General features: G+C 36.4%; 1 protein-coding gene across 4 annotated transcripts in view; it reads left to right on the forward strand.

Annotated features, from left to right (window-relative positions):
* The window catches only part of LOC117323889, a 56515-nt gene that overhangs the window by 21327 nt on the left and 18652 nt on the right, over positions 1-16536 (forward strand). For 2 of the 4 annotated variants that reach the window (XM_033879399.1, XM_033879409.1), the window contains 2 exons: positions 3645-4567; positions 9458-9469. In XM_033879399.1, coding sequence (XP_033735290.1) covers positions 3675-4567; positions 9458-9469 — 905 coding nt within the window. In that variant the 5' untranslated portion in view covers positions 3645-3674. The remainder of the gene's footprint in view (positions 1-3644; positions 4568-9457; positions 9470-16536) is intronic. The other 2 variants (XM_033879424.1, XM_033879417.1) reach the window with 2 other exon arrangements.

The following is a 16536-nucleotide window of genomic DNA, read 5'->3' on the forward strand; positions in this document are numbered from 1 at the left end:
TAATATAATAATAACTTAACTAAAAAAAAAAAAAAAGCATCTGACACTTCTGTCTGTTTATGTCCCCATTGAACACTATACACCTGGCCTATCGTAACACTACCATCACAAAGAATCCTGGATCTCGTAACAACTAAACTAGTATCATGAAATCTGATACGTATATATCCTGATATACACAAGTCTCTGATGAAATGCAACTAAACAGTTTGAACATCCTTTCGTAATATTCCGAGGTGGCATATTGAACAGAAAATATGTTATCGGTACTAGTGTATCGAGTGTGCTGACTTCACGTACATGTACACTTATAATTATGTATAAGAGCCACGATATAATTATTACAATTTGACAGTTTGAGTATGAGTAGAGTTTTAAAGTAATTTTTTTCCGAATGTTAAATAAACAAAGAGTTGTCATGGTATCATTATGAAAACTTGATGAAGCCATATATGCTCATGACCGCATTTTTACTGCCGGACGCTAATTATATAATTAGTATATTAACCCATGAATCCAGACACGACCGCGGCTCTATCACACGCCTCGGTTACTTCAATGTACAGGCAGATACAATGTACGTATATTGTATATTTACATAGATTCATATTAATTTCTGGTAAACTAAAAAAAAATATTTGGACGCATTACCAGAAACGCGTATTAGGGATAAATAAAATCGCTATTTACCCGTACAACTGGTGCATGGCTACTTTTATTCGTGACCAGTCAAGCATATCCCTTATCGAGAAGGCCTTGTCCCCTATACACACCCGAGCACAGGTAAATCGGTCTTTGCTCATGAGGGTATCACTTCGGGGCAAATAGAGAGCTACTTATCTCTGTTATATATGTTTCTGGTTTTACAAATTGTAGCACCTTTTCATTAAAATTTTTGATTTGTTCACAAGTTAAGGGAAATGTGTGCAATTAAAAAAAATTAAGAACACAAACGATACATTTTTGTTAGCGCGGCATGCATCAATAACTAGTTAAATATCGTCAGTGATCAAATGTTTAAAACATAATTATGGTTACACAATTCAAATCAATACCATTTGCTCATCCTTGAATCGATATACAAATTCTTTATTACATTTACATGTACATGTGTATAAAGGATTAGAGTTTGTACTGCAAGACGAGGTTCGGGCGTTTTGTGTGGCGTGATGCGATGGAGACGGGTACGAAAACTCTATGAGTTAGTGCTTGTTTTGAAAACACAAGAAATATTTTGTCTAAATTGATAATCATCCCACGTACTGATGCCTTACCAGGTATACTTGTGATAATTGACGTCCGTGAGAGTAATAGCAGCTAGGACACAAGTTCGTTGCCAATTAATAAAAATTACGTATGACTTCATGATCATTCAGCCAATCTACGGCTATACCATATTTTACGTTTTCTCAAAATCCGATCGAAGGAGCATGTAAATGAATTGTTACATGGTAAAACAATCAGTACAGGTAAAGGTGAAAGGTCGCAAAACTCTGACCACGACCACGTCTCCAGCTGTGAGTCTTCACACCTTTTCCTACGATCTTAATCCCCAACACTCGCCAGGCCCCGGCCGGTGGTGGCCGGTGGAAACACCCGAGTTGAAACACGGGGCGTACTTAATCCCCTACACTCGAGTGACACTCGTAACCCTGAGGGTGGAAGAGAACCATAACACCTGACGCGTACTGTACCTGTACATGTTGTATACAGGTGATGACTTATATTGTCACCCTGACGTTCCTGTACATGTTGTACATACATGATGATATACAGTATTTCCCTGACAATTATACCTGTATATGACAACATCACCCTGACGTACCTGAACATGTTGTACATACGTGATGATATACAATATTGCCTGGACAATATACCTATATAAGACAAAATCACCCTAATATACCTGTACATGTTATTGTTCATGCCATGGTTTCAATACACCATGAATAATGCATACTTTATAACATGTTCAGAGCAGCACTCGTGTTTCTGTTTATCAGTAGTCTGTGACATGGCTGCTGAAATGACATATACTTTGACACTTTCAATAGATATCAAGTTTGAAAGATGTTTTCTTGCTATAAAATTATTTACAGAAAAAGGAATGAAAGCATATTTTGATTTTGTCAATATGCACACATTCAAGTCCTTGTTAGTAAATTGTTGAAATCTGGATACATGTATATATGATACATTTTACTGTATAAGGATGTCTGTTAGTGAAGTAAGTCATGCTGTATAATCTCCAACATGATCCTCACAACAGTGGGACATGATGATCAACATGACACTCAACATTACACTCTTGATTCGTGTATTTTACTTTAACACAGTTACAGTTTGATTGTCAGAATTCTGGCCCTTAATTGGCTACAACTGTCTCTGACACTTTAAACTACACATGGTTAAATGAAACACCTGTAAAACAAGTGGACATAAGGAAAAGAAAACAAGTAAAACTTTTCATTTTCCTAATCATACACATCATTTATACTCTCTGACATCTTGTTTATGATCACATATATATCAGACAACACCCACATCTTATAATGAGGTAAACATCGATTCTATTGTACATTTAATCTACCAGCCAGTCTCTTCTCTGGTCGTAATAAATCATTGTGATGTCACTACATGGAGAGTTATTTTTTCATATTGAAATTATCAGAAGTAATGGATTATAAGTAATGAAGTTATTATGAATAATGGCTCAATAGTATAAATCATACTTGTCATATTCTGTATTATAAATAATGGCTCAATATATAGTATAAATCAGACTGGTCATGTTCTGTATTATAAATAATGGCTCAATAGTATAAATCATACTTGTCATGTTCTGTATTATAAATAATGACTCAATAGTATATAAATCATACTGGTCATGTTCTGTATTATAAATAATGACTCAATAGTATAAATCATACTGGTCATGTTCTGTATTATAAATAATGACTCAATAGTATATAAATCATACTGGTCATGTTCTGTATTATAAATAATGGCTCAATAGTATAAATCATACTGGTCATGTTCTGTATTATAAATAATGACTCAATAGTATAAATCATACTGGTCATGTTCTGTATTATAAATAATGGCTCAATAGTATAAATCATACTGGTCATGTTCTGTATTATAAATAATGACTCAATAGTATAAATCATACTGGTCATGTTCTGTATTATAAATAATGACTCAATAGTATAAATCATACTGGTCATGTTCTGTATTATAAATAATGACTCAATAGTATAAATCATACTGGTCATGTTCTGTATTATAAATAATGACTCAATAGTATAAATCATACTGGTCATGTTCTGTACAATAGATAAGGGGTCTGCATAGTTATGAAATCTCTTTCTTTTCCTGGCAAGATATTTCAAATGTCTCCAAAGATACTGCAGGCAAAAATGAAATAACAGTGCAGGATGAATCATGGAGGACTTTTTATTGGTATACATGTTGTATCATAAAAAACTGTTTCTGTGGAATAGACAGCATCAGATAAGGAGCACACAGCTCTGATACATATATTATACAGCAGACTTGGGAGTTTTAATGATAGTGTGTATATTGATCAGGCTGGCATATAGAATTAGGAACAAACACTCGTACCTGTTGTTTGTCTTTTTCAGATATAGATGAAGCTACAAACATCATTTTAAATGGGGGCCTGCTACTCCAAGTCAGGCCATGATGCTTTGGAAACTCCAAACCAGAAGCACCCGCACCCACGGCACCACAAGAATGGTGTGGCAGTGAAGATAGAGTATTCCTTACCTGCTGGCCAGGCCGAGGACATTCTCCCAGACAAATCTAATGGCGGTGTCACTGAAAACAAAGAGGAGGAAACAGAGGGGAAAAAAGCCCTGGTGAATTCCGGTGTGGGTGTGGCCCCATCAGACAGTGGTATAGAGAGTCTGTCCCCCAGTGAAGGGGAGGAACGCCTGGGGAACCACACCCCTAGTAGTGAGAGTAAAGACTGTGGTGATACAGACTTCTGTGAGAGAGTGAACCTCACCCATTGTGCCTGTGATCCTCCACAGGCCTGGCACAACGTCCACACCAGACATGGTGAGTGTAGAACTAGTCCGTCCAAACTGGCCAATAGAAAATCTGATATTGTAATTCTCAAACCAAGTTTAAAAAAAAAAGGTGAAAAGTCTGATAAAAAGTATAGGTTATCATGGAAATCAACAGACAGTTTAGACTGGACAGGAACTTTATTGACAAGCCTCGACCGCTGTCAAAGTGAGGCCTCGGAGTTCGGTGGGGATGATCTGAGTATCCGTGCCCCCTTAGCAGAGTTTGATTCCATTGATTTCTTGGGGAGCACTGAATTACTATCCAATAAAAAGAGAACAAGCAGTTTTGTTGATTATAATTCCGAAACATTTCAATTTCAATTTGATTTTTCTGGATTAGAATCCAACAGGAAGTACAAATCTTGTGACTCCGCACCAGTGACTCCACAAAGTGAGGAGCCTCCAACAGTCATTGGTGCGGAACATGTCACTGTGGATCTACCACATTCCAAGCGGTCCTCCCGCGACCTCAGGTAAGCTTCGACAGGTATACTTTTGTTTTCCTCGGCTTGCTTGTCTGATGTGGTGTACGTTCCTGTGGTGGTGGCGGCAACTTACTTCCTTGTCACCTTAGTTTCTGTTCTACATTGTAGATTCCCAATTTTTCATGATAATTTTAGCGAATTCTCTTTTTGCTGATTCACATTTTTATATTTTTCCAGCTTTCTTGACAGGGAGCCAAATATTCTCCTTGAAGCTTTGATGTAATATTAAGTTCATTGCAATAATAGCTGATAATGAGACAGCGTTCTTATTTTCAAATTAAGTACACACAGCAGGCGGTGTACAGAATCAGCTTGGCCGCGCTGGATGTTGTACTCCTGTGCTAACTAGTCCATTATTATGTACTGATGTCATAATTCCTGTGTATGTGTTCATTGTGTTGTGTACCATACAGTGCATATAAGTATCTTCTGTAATAAGATGAATTAAAAACAGTGTGTATTTCCAATTTAAAGTGCTAATTTGATGTTTTTGCTTATACTGTTTTGCTGATTTCTCTTGTACTGAACTGGGAAGATACACTTGGTTTATGGTTTTGCCTGTAAGTGTTAATTTACAGTTGACTGTCAGGTACATATAATAGTAAGTACCAGCCATAGATTGTATATAATAGTAAGAACCAGCCATAGATTGTATATAATAGTAAGTACCAACCATAGATTGTATATAATAGTACCAGCCATAGATTGTATATAATAGTAAGTACCAGCCATAGATTGTATATAATAGTAAGTACCAGCCATAGATTGTTTATAATAGTAAGTACCAGCCATAGATTGTATATAATAGTAAGTACCAGCCATAGATTGTATATAATAGTAAGTACCAGCCATAGATTGTATATAATAGTAAGTACCAGCCATAGATTGTATATAATAGTACCAGCCATAGATTGTATATAATAGTAAGTACCAGCCATAGATTGTATATAATAGTAAGTACCAGCCATAGATTGTATATAATAGTAAGTACCAGCCATAGATTGTATATAATAGTAAGTACCAGCCATAGATTGTATATAATAGTACCAGCCATAGATTGTATATAATAGTACCAGCCATAGATTGTATATAATAGTAAGTACCAGCCATAGATTGTATATAATAGTACCAGCCATAGATTGTATATAATAGTACCAGCCATAGATTGTATAAATAGTAAGTACCAGCCATAGATTGTATATAATAGTAAGTACCAGCCATAGATTGTATATAATAGTAAGTACCAGCCATAGATTGTATATAATAGTACCAGCCATAGATTGTATATAATAGTAAGTACCAGCCATAGATTGTATATAATAGTAAGTACCAGCCATAGATTGTATATAATAGTACCAGCCATAGATTGTATATAATAGTACCAGCCATAGATTGTATAAATAGTAAGTACCAGCCATAGATTGTATATAATAGTAAGTACCAGCCATAGATTGTATATAATAGTAAGTACCAGCCATAGATTGTATATAATAGTACCAGCCATAGATTGTATATAATAGTAAGTACCAGCCATAGATTGTATATAATAGTAAGTACCAGCCATAGATTGTATATAATAGTAAGTACCAGCCATAGATTGTATATATAGTAAGAACCAGCCATAGATTGTATATAATAGTAAGTACCAGCCATAGATTGTATATAACAGTAAGTACCAGCCATAGATTGTATATAATAGTAAGTACCAGCCATAGATTGTATATATAGTAAGAACCAGCCATAGATTGTATATAATAGTAAGTACCAGCCATATATTGTATATAATAGTAAGTACCAGCCATAGATTGTATATAATAGTACCAGCCATAGAATGTACATGTTATCAAGTTAAAACGTAATTCTCAGTCAATTTTAGAACTTTGACTTTGTTTCATTATAAGCTTATGAAGGTTGACCATTATATGTTACACTACAAACCTATTAGCTAACAACTAGTGGGTACATTGGGTTTTATTTTAATATAGGAATTAATAACTTAATAAGACTGCTTATTATGCTTACTGGTTTATAAAGATGTGTGGTATAAAGTGTGATGTTTGGTGTGTAAATGTGACAGCTGTGATATTCAGTCAATAGACACTTTATTGTGAAGTAATGATTTGGTGTGTATATGAGTGTAGTGGCAGCTGTTCTGCGATTCTAACTTGTATTTATAACTTTATGTTATCAATATATATATATACTATGTAGTAAAAATGCAAAATGTTCTGTATTAATCAACTGTGTCTATTTCCATCTTTACCAGTTTTGTTTCTGCTACAGTAAAGAGATACATGTATAATGATAAAGACATAAATATCAAAAGAAATTTTTGCATTTCTTTAAAAAGGCACTCTTTGTGTCAAGATTTGTTTCACATTTTATGTAGATATAGTTGGTATGGAGAGAAAATGTTTTTTCTAGTTTGCAGTTTTATCCAGCTTTGCTGCTACAGTCCTTCTCTTTAGCTATCACCTGTCCACAGTGACCAACTTATATTCCACCTGTCCATAATAGCCACTTGTATATTGGTTACTTATATAGTAAAGATTCCACCTGTTCACAATGACCACCTATATATTCCACCTGCGAACATTTGCTACCTATGTATTAGATATTTCACCCGCCCACAGTGGCCACCTGTATATTAGATATTTCACCCGTCCACAGGGGGCACCTCGAGCTCTATATCAGATATTTCACCCGCCCACAGTGGTCACCTGTATATTAGATATATTTCACCTGCCCACAGTGACCACCTGTATATTAGATATTTCACCCGCCCACAGTGGCCACCTGTATATTAGATATTTCACCCGCCCACAGTGGCCACCTGTATATTAGATATTTCACCCGCCAACAGTGGCCACCTGTATATTAGATATTTCACCCGCCCACAGTGGCCACCTGTATATTGGATATTTCACCTGCCCACAGTGGCCAACTCTATATTAGATATTTCACCCGCCCACAGTGGCCACCTGTATATTAGATATTTCACCCGCCCACAGTGGCCACCTGTATATTGGATATTTCACCCGCCCACAGTGGCCAACTCTATATTAAATATTTCACCCGCCCACAGTGGCCACCTGTATATTAGATATTTTACCTGCCCACAGTGGCCACCTGTATATTAAATATTTCACCCGCCCACAGTGGTCTTTTTTATATTAAGATTCAACCTGCCAACATATATACAGTGGATGCCTGTCCCCAATGGCACCTGTATATATCAACATTCCACCTGTCCAGTTACCACTCTGTATTATATACCATCTGTATTAAGAAAGCACATGGGTAAATTGACTAACTGTAGTGGTATTACTAACAATTATCTGTAACTATTTTTTAATTGGAATTTGGTTTGTAAATTATGTTCTTTAATCAATGAAGTTAAATATTCATGCATAGATCCAGATAAAAATGACTGCATTTACACCTCATTCTGGTAAAAAGATTGAAAACAGTAGACTGAGAGAGTGCATGAGTAGTGGAACATTGATACATGTAATGTATAATGTCAAGTGGTTGAATTCTGCTTAAATTAACATTTACATTGTGTTGATACTTTCAAGGTAAATTGTGAGTAAACTACTGTGAATGTACTGTATTAGGGAAAGTGGAATGATTAGTGTTGATAAGTAATGTTATTATAACTTTGTGTTGGAGCTGAACCAACTACTTATCAAACATAACAGATGGCAGGGCAGTCGAGTATTGGGCAGTGTGCTGATAGCCTCTAATGTTCCTATCTATTGGGTGATGATGAGGCTGTTATGTACCTGCCTAGTATCCTGTGAACAGAGTGTAATACTTTCTCCATTAGATTAACCCCACCAATCTAGTCCAATCTGTGGTCTGTAGAATTTTTAATTTACCACAGCGAAGTGGAATCAATATAACGATTGTCTACTTAGCAGAAGGCTTACATACTTTGTCACACTGTAAACCTGTGCTTGATGATTTTTAATTTCTTAAATATTGCATTTACAAATACATGTACATTAACAAAAAACACCAAATGTAAAACCAATCACATTATTGTTTGAATAATTTTTAATTATCTCTCTTGGAAATCAGACCTGGCTAATTATTGATTGTGCCATAAAACAACAAGCATTTTTACATTGCGACACAGTTATAGAAAAGAAACTCAATCAACCAGTTTAAGATATTTCCTATCAAAATTTCGCTTTTGGATTTTTTGATGCAGTAACAATTTTATGATTTTTATGAACATTGTGTGTAAGATTGTTTTTCAATTGTTTGCTACAATGAGTTTTGTCAAAGGTCAGTGGGAGGTGTCATAATTAGTTTTGGTCCCAAATAGGAATAGTACATGATGGGAACATAGTATTACAAATATGATACACCTAATTAATGGCAATATGATACACCTAATTAATGGCAATATGATACACATAATTAATGGCAATATGATACACCTAATTAATGGCAATATGATACACCTAATTAATGGCAATATGATACACCTAATTAATGGCAATATGATACACCTAATTGATGGCAATATGATGCACCTAATTAATGGCAATATGATGCACCTAATTAATGGCAATATGATACACCTAATTAATGGCAATATGATACACCTAATTAATGGCAATATGATACACCTAATTAATGGCCAAGGCCTTATGCCAGTTCTCAGAATGTATCTAATTTGCTGTTTTGCTAAAAAGCTAAAGCAATTAATTATATAGAGCAAAAAAAAAAAGGTGGGGGGGGGGGGGGGGGGGGGGGGGGGGGGAGAGATATTCAGGCTCTTCAGCCTGTTTATCATGTAAGAGTGTTGATAGGTAATTATTTTTATACAGTATGTATATTATATAAATTATGTGATGTCTGACACAGGTCCCTGAGAGTGTAAGTACATTACATTATTACTGCTACTCCTGTATATGACCATGCCACTTGAGAATGCTCTTGTATACTGTAAATTTCTTAATTTTCAACAGTATCTCCTTTTTAACACATTCACATGGGCTCAAATTTGTAAAAGGGGCATTATGTGGTACACTGTGTGTCCACTTTATAAATAAAACAACAAAAATTCAGATAAATTTTATGGCCTTGTGAATGAATTTAAATTTTACCTCATAACATTGAAGGTGTTTACAGTATATAAGTGAGTATGTGTTGCTAACCTTCCTATGTCCTATTGGAATGCTAAATTATCCTCTGAAGTTTGTACATGTAGCCAGTTAGCTCCTGTTGGAATGGTCCGCTGATGCTTGGACCCTGTTGAACAAAAAGGTTGCTGATCTCTCATTATTCTTCTGTTGAATCTTGCTATGATGATTATAATTACACTAGCATAAGATACTACCATACTCGACTGTCAATAATCCCTGGCTCGGAGACCCCTCTCCTATATCAAGTCTAGGAATTCCTACAACTAGAAGCCTAACAGGCACCATAGATAGATATACATTATACCAATACTGTCAGCAATAGCCTTGTATATTTTAGGTTTTTCCCATTGGAACCAGGCCATCATTCGGATATAAACCCCCTCCCTTCAGATTCTCTTAATTTTCCTACTAGGGTTGGGGGGGGGGGGGGGACTAATTGCCAGTCGAGTTTGGTAGGTACACTTCCGTAAGTGTTTTGGTATGTCTGGACAAGCTTTGACCATTAAAAACAGTGTTGACCGAGTGAATTGCATACCTGCCAGCCCTTGCTGCACAGTTTGGAGGGAAACTCCCTCTGTATAGACGCACCTTATCAGTAAAATTTTCACATTATCCTTATTTTCACAACTCCAATTAGCTTTTACCGTCCATTGTGAAGAGAAGTTTATAGTTAAAACAATATTTGGTTTAAAGAAATGTATTAATATGTTTGAATGTGCTCTATCTCCCTGGGGGAAATTTCAAAGAGCTGGCAAGTATGAAGTTGACTTCTAATAGTGGAGTTTGACTTTATTTTACTTGACAGATGTGTCCAGAACTTTTGAAATATATTGCTTATGTGAAGAAATACTGTCTGTTTGGAGTATTCAATATAACTGCTTGCCACCCTTGCTAATTATGAGAACCTTCTAGTATTAGCATACTGCTTCTGTTCCCAGCTAATCCTGCAACCAGATTAAGATAATTTGTCATAGAAAGGAATATTGTAATTGAAAGTTTGCACATTTTCTTTTTCAAAATTTCTGGTTGCCTGTTAAATAGAATAAATAGTTATTCTGCTGTTTTAATTTTGAAAAAAAAAAAGAAAAAAAAGAGGTAAGATCACTTAAACCATTCTTGAGATGCCTGCTGTTGGTGACAGAAAATTAATAGTTGGAGAGTCGCTGGCAAAGAAATCCAAATCCTGGCAGTAATGTTGAACCCATGGCATGGTTTTGGGTATTATGATGTTATATTCTTGGTAAACCTTGTTGTTTGATATCATTATCATAAAATGTTGGCAGTCTAGGCTTTTGATGATCTTGGTCTTGCATATTTTTTGTCTTTTAAAGCCCTATTGGTAAGCCATGGTTTTGGACATTCTTAATGTCAAAGCCTTAGTATACTTTGGTTTAAGACATTCTTGATGTCAAAGCCTTGGTTAGCCTTGGTTTTGGACATTCCTGATGTCAAAGCCTTAGTAGACTTTGGTTTTGGACATTCTTGATGTCAAAGCCTTAGTATACTTTGGTTTAAGACATTCTTGATGTCAAAGCCTTGGTTAGCCTTGGTTTTGGACATTCTTGATGTCAAAGCCTTGGTAGACTGTGGTTTAAGACAATCTTGATGTCAAAGCCTTGGTAGACTGTGGTTTAAGACAATCTTGATGTCAAAGCCTTGGTAGACTGTGGTTTAAGACATTCTTGATGTCAAAACCTTGGTAGACTGTGGTTTAAGACATTCTTGATGTCAAAACCTTGGTAGACTTTGGTTGTAGACATTCTTGATGTCAAAGCCTTGGTAGACTTTGGTTTAAGACAATCTTGATGTCAAAGCCTTGGTAGACTGTGGTTTAAGACATTCTTGATGTCAAAGCCTTGGTAGACTTTGGTTGTAGACATTCTTGATGTCAAAGCCTTGGTAGACTTTGGTTTTGGACATTCTTGATGTCAAAGCCTTGGTAGACTTTGGTTTAGGACATGTTTTCTAATGTTAACTTTTGATAAACGATATGATAGTGTTAAGTATTATTTGTTGTACTCTCCAGACAGTATAGCTATATAGTATCAATACATTTCCACTGAAACTGTATTGATGACATATAATGGTATTTGTTATGCTGTACTGTGTATTCTGCTGATAGTCTTGCTGTGACTTGTTTTAGTGGATCTATTATATATTTTGTATTTTATTAATAGTGAATGATTTGATGCATTATTTGAGGACTTGACCAATTTGGTATGGAATGAGAGGATTTGAGGGACATTGTTTTGTGTTGTTAGAATTGTTATTCATTGCTAGCTAGATTATCACTTGTGGTCATACATAGCATGACATTCCTATGATTGCTTTGTCTGACACAGACAAACATTATCCACTTTGAAAAACGATCACAAGACATATCAACAAGGTCAAAAGACTGACCTCTAGCAGTGGTGCCATCAGAAAAATGGCTGTGAATGTGGATGGTCGATACAGGAATCCCTCAAAGCTGTCTGTGATGTGTTCCAAGTTCCTACTTGAGACACATAAACATTATAAGTTTGGTTATTTGTAATCTACAGTAAACAGTCTTATTTGTTATGTCTACACGTGCTTCCCATCACCAATACATTTTATAACCAACAGAAAGTTTTACAGGAGAAACAAAAATATCTACCACTGTACAATATCACTTTGTAATGCTATAATATGTAGTTATGGTAGTAATAAACAGAATGTAAATGATATGAGAGGCTGGTAGTTTATGACATCCATGAGGGACTGGTAGTTTATGACATGAGGGACTGGTAGTTTATGATACGAAGGACTGGTAGTTTATGATATGAGGGGCTGGTAGTTTATGACATCCATGAGGGACTGGTAGTTTATGATATGAGGGGCTGGTAGTTTATGATATAAGGGACTGGTAGTTTATGATATGAGGGGCTGGTAGTTTATGATATGAGAGGCTGGTAGTTTATGATATGAGGGACTGGTAGTTATGATATGAGGGACTGGTAGTTTATGACATGAGGGACTGGTAGTTTATGATATGAGGGACTGGTAGTTTATGGTATGAGGGACTGGTAGTTTATGATATGAGGGACTGGTAGTTTATGGTATGAAGGACTAGTAGTTTATGATATGAGGGACTGGTAGTTTATGATATGAGGGACTGGTAGTTTATGATATGAGGGACTGGTAGTTTATGATATGAGGGACTGGTAGTTTATGATATGAGGGACTGGTAGTTTATGACATGAGGGACTGGTAGTTTATGATATGAGGGACTGGTAGTTTATGGTATGAAGGACTGGTAGTTTATAGTATGAAGGACTAGTAGTTTATGATATGAGGGACTGGTAGTTTATAGTATGAGGGCCCGGGACTGGTAGTTGACATGTGTTTGTTTAACTGCATCATTATACTGCATGCTGAGTGCAACATAACACATGGCCAACTACCAGCACTGAAGGGCAAGTGTTTTACCATGGGAAGTCAACAGATAATAGTTTCATTAACAGAATTGTTATGTGTGTATTATATATAACAGTCTTTTATAAACATTTTACTTTGTAATATTGATATTACTTGCAATTTATGGTGTTCAGGAAATTTTTTGCCATTTTGTACGTTTTAAAATCCTGAATTAACGAATTTCTGTGAGGTTCTACTGAAATATTGAAATAAATATGCTCCAGGTAAGTTATAAAGATACACTGTCAACATTTTAAGTCAGAAATTGGTACACAAAAATAACATTTTCTGGAAAATTTGTGTAGAATATCAAACTATTCATAACTGTGGTATATGATTAAATCAAATACTTTATATGCATGTGCAACTTTGTGGGATTTCATGGAATACTGGGCTGAATTATTTAATATGTAATAGTATACAATGATGTTAGGTAGTGAAGTCTACAATATTAGCCATCCCCATACAGTGGAAGCTGACACACATTCAGTCCTGATGTCTAGGCATCATGAATTTGCCCTATGATGGTGTCCTGATGATTCAGTTAGGACCAGACCTTTGGTCAGGTACATCTAATATTAACTTAGATCTATCCATCATTACCTAGGAATCACGCCTGATTAACTTGTGAATTGAGCTCACCTTCCCAAGTACAGTAGTTCTAGACTGCTGTCCTCCACTGGGAAGCTTCAGCAGCTGACATCTGTGACTCACTTAACACATCCATCTGTCAGAGATAGGGTAGGAAGTGTAGTCATTCATCCATAACGGATAGGGAAGGAAGTGTAGTCATTCATCCATAACTGACACTGTCTTACTGGTTTAGATTGTATTACAGACACTGTCTTACTGGTGTAGATTGTATTACAGACACTGTCTTACTGGTGTAGATTGTATTACAGACACTGTCTTACTGGTGTAGATTGTATTACAGACACTGTCTTACTGGTGTAGATTGTTTGACAGACTGTCTTACTGGTGTATATTCACCGGGTGATACCGGAAGTTACGAATCCGACGGGGAGTATATACAAATCCGACTGGGAGTATCTACCCGAAGGGCGTAATGACATGGCTGGGGTATGTTTTATAGTGATACATAGCATTTTAACATACTATTCGAAATATGATGATACCCACGGAATTCTACGCTATTTCCTTTATACATATCAGTAATGAGTTAATCTCATAACCTTGCCGTGTTTGATTGATGCTCAATATTATCCGGCTGCCCTACTGTCAAACGACGAATTTGCTATGATTTTTGTCAAAAATACCCAATAATCGCGATCAACACACCATGGACAGAGTTTTGGCATTAAACATTGACTGCAATAAACTATTAGTAATCAGCAATTTGTTTGCATTACAGCTATAAAGTACCTTAATTGGCTAATTATAATGGCACGAAAAATTCCGACGGGGAAAATCTCTCTCCAATATCTGAATCCGACGGGGAATATCAGTACACAAAGTCGCGACTATGTGATACTTAAGCATTGAGCTTCTTTCATTTGGAAGTTATAGGCTGATGAATGCCAACTGGACAAAGGCAAATTTAATGAAGTACGCTAGCGCTTCATGCTGCCTTTGTCCAGTTGGCATTCATCAGCCCATAACTTCCAAATGAAAGCAGTTCAATGCTTATACTTACATTTGACAACGATTTTTAAAGACTATATCCAGGAATTTTGCTCCTACGATGAATGAACAAATTATTATTGTCAAAGACGGAACCACCTTTTCAACAGCCATCTTTCGTTATCGCCGACGTGACAATTATGACGTCACTATAGTAATGACGTTATGGACTCGTAACCTTCAAGTGAGCTTGGTAAAGTTATAAAGTGGGGCTGCAGTGTAAATGTAAATATATACATGTACAAGTATGTCAAGCATCGTACAGTGTGTGTATTGCGCTACACGCGTGTTCAGGGCTCAGTTATCAAAATGTAATAAGTCTAACTGAAAACTGTATGGGTCCTGTTGCTTTCGATCTTATGAAGCTCAATTCCACTTATGATAGTGTCCAGAATTAGCGAAACTGCTAACAAACTAAGAAAAAAGAAAGAAAAAAAACTGTATACAACGATTTGATGAATAAAGCTCCACGGAGCATGTGCATCTAACAGAAAATGTTCGTTAGATGCATTGTTGCGCTGTTCTACTCCCAGGAGCTACTGCCTCTCTCGGACGCTTAAATATCGTATTATAGATTGCAAAACAATTCACTGTTAGATATTCTGTGAAACTTTGATTCAATCCTGTATGTAACGTATTACTGATATGTATGTACACGTGAAAATGTCCAATTGATTAATATCATATAAATGATAACAGGAATTGTACACCTCTGAGAAGCCAGAATTTTCCTGTATTAAACTTTTTTTTCCCGTATCTATTTTTGGAAATCGAATGTCATGCCATAGCAGAAAATGGCGAAAAATCATATGACAATGTGCTCGTTTTCGAACTATTGTTGATCAAATATAGAATATCAATTTATGTAACCCCTTACCCATCGGATTCAAATATTGGAGAGAGATTTTCCCCGTCGGAATTTTTTCGTGTCATTATAATTAGCCAATTAAGGTACTTTATAGCTGTAATTCAAACAAATTGTTGATTACTAATAGTTTATTGTAGTCAATGTTTAATGCCAAAACTCTGTCCATCGTGTTTTGATCGCGATTATTGGGTATTTTTGACAAAAATCATAGCAAATTCGTCGTTTGACAGTAGGGCAGCCGGACAATATTGAGCATCAATCAAACACGGCAAGGTTATGAGATTAACGAATTACTTATATGTATAAAGGAGATAGCGTAGAATTCTGTGGGCATCATCATATTTCTGATAGTATGTTAAAATGCCATGTATCACTATAAAACATACCCCAGCCATGTCATTACGCCCTTCGGGTAGATACTCCCCGTCGGATTTGTATATACTCCCTGTCGGATTCGTAACTTCCGGTATCACCCGGTGATATTGTATTACACTGCCTTACTGGTGTAGGTTGTACCCCATACCAGTGGGACATCCTGACCCAATACTAGTGGGGTATCTTGACCCAATACTAGTGGGACATCCTGTCCCCATACCAGTGGGACATCCTGACACCATACCAGTGGGACATCCTGACACCATACCAATGGGACATCCTGTCCCCATACCAGTGGGACATCCTGACACCATACCAGTGGGACGTCCTGTCCCCATACCAGTGGGACATCCTGACACCATACAAGTGGGACGTCCTGTCCCCATACCAATGGGACATCCTGTCCCCATACCAGTGGGATGTCCTGTCCCCATACCAGTGGGACATCCTGACACCATACCAGTGGGACGTCCTGT

This window comes from Pecten maximus, chromosome 1 (assembly GCF_902652985.1).
Source record: "Pecten maximus chromosome 1, xPecMax1.1, whole genome shotgun sequence".
NCBI lineage: Eukaryota > Metazoa > Mollusca > Bivalvia > Pectinida > Pectinidae > Pecten > Pecten maximus.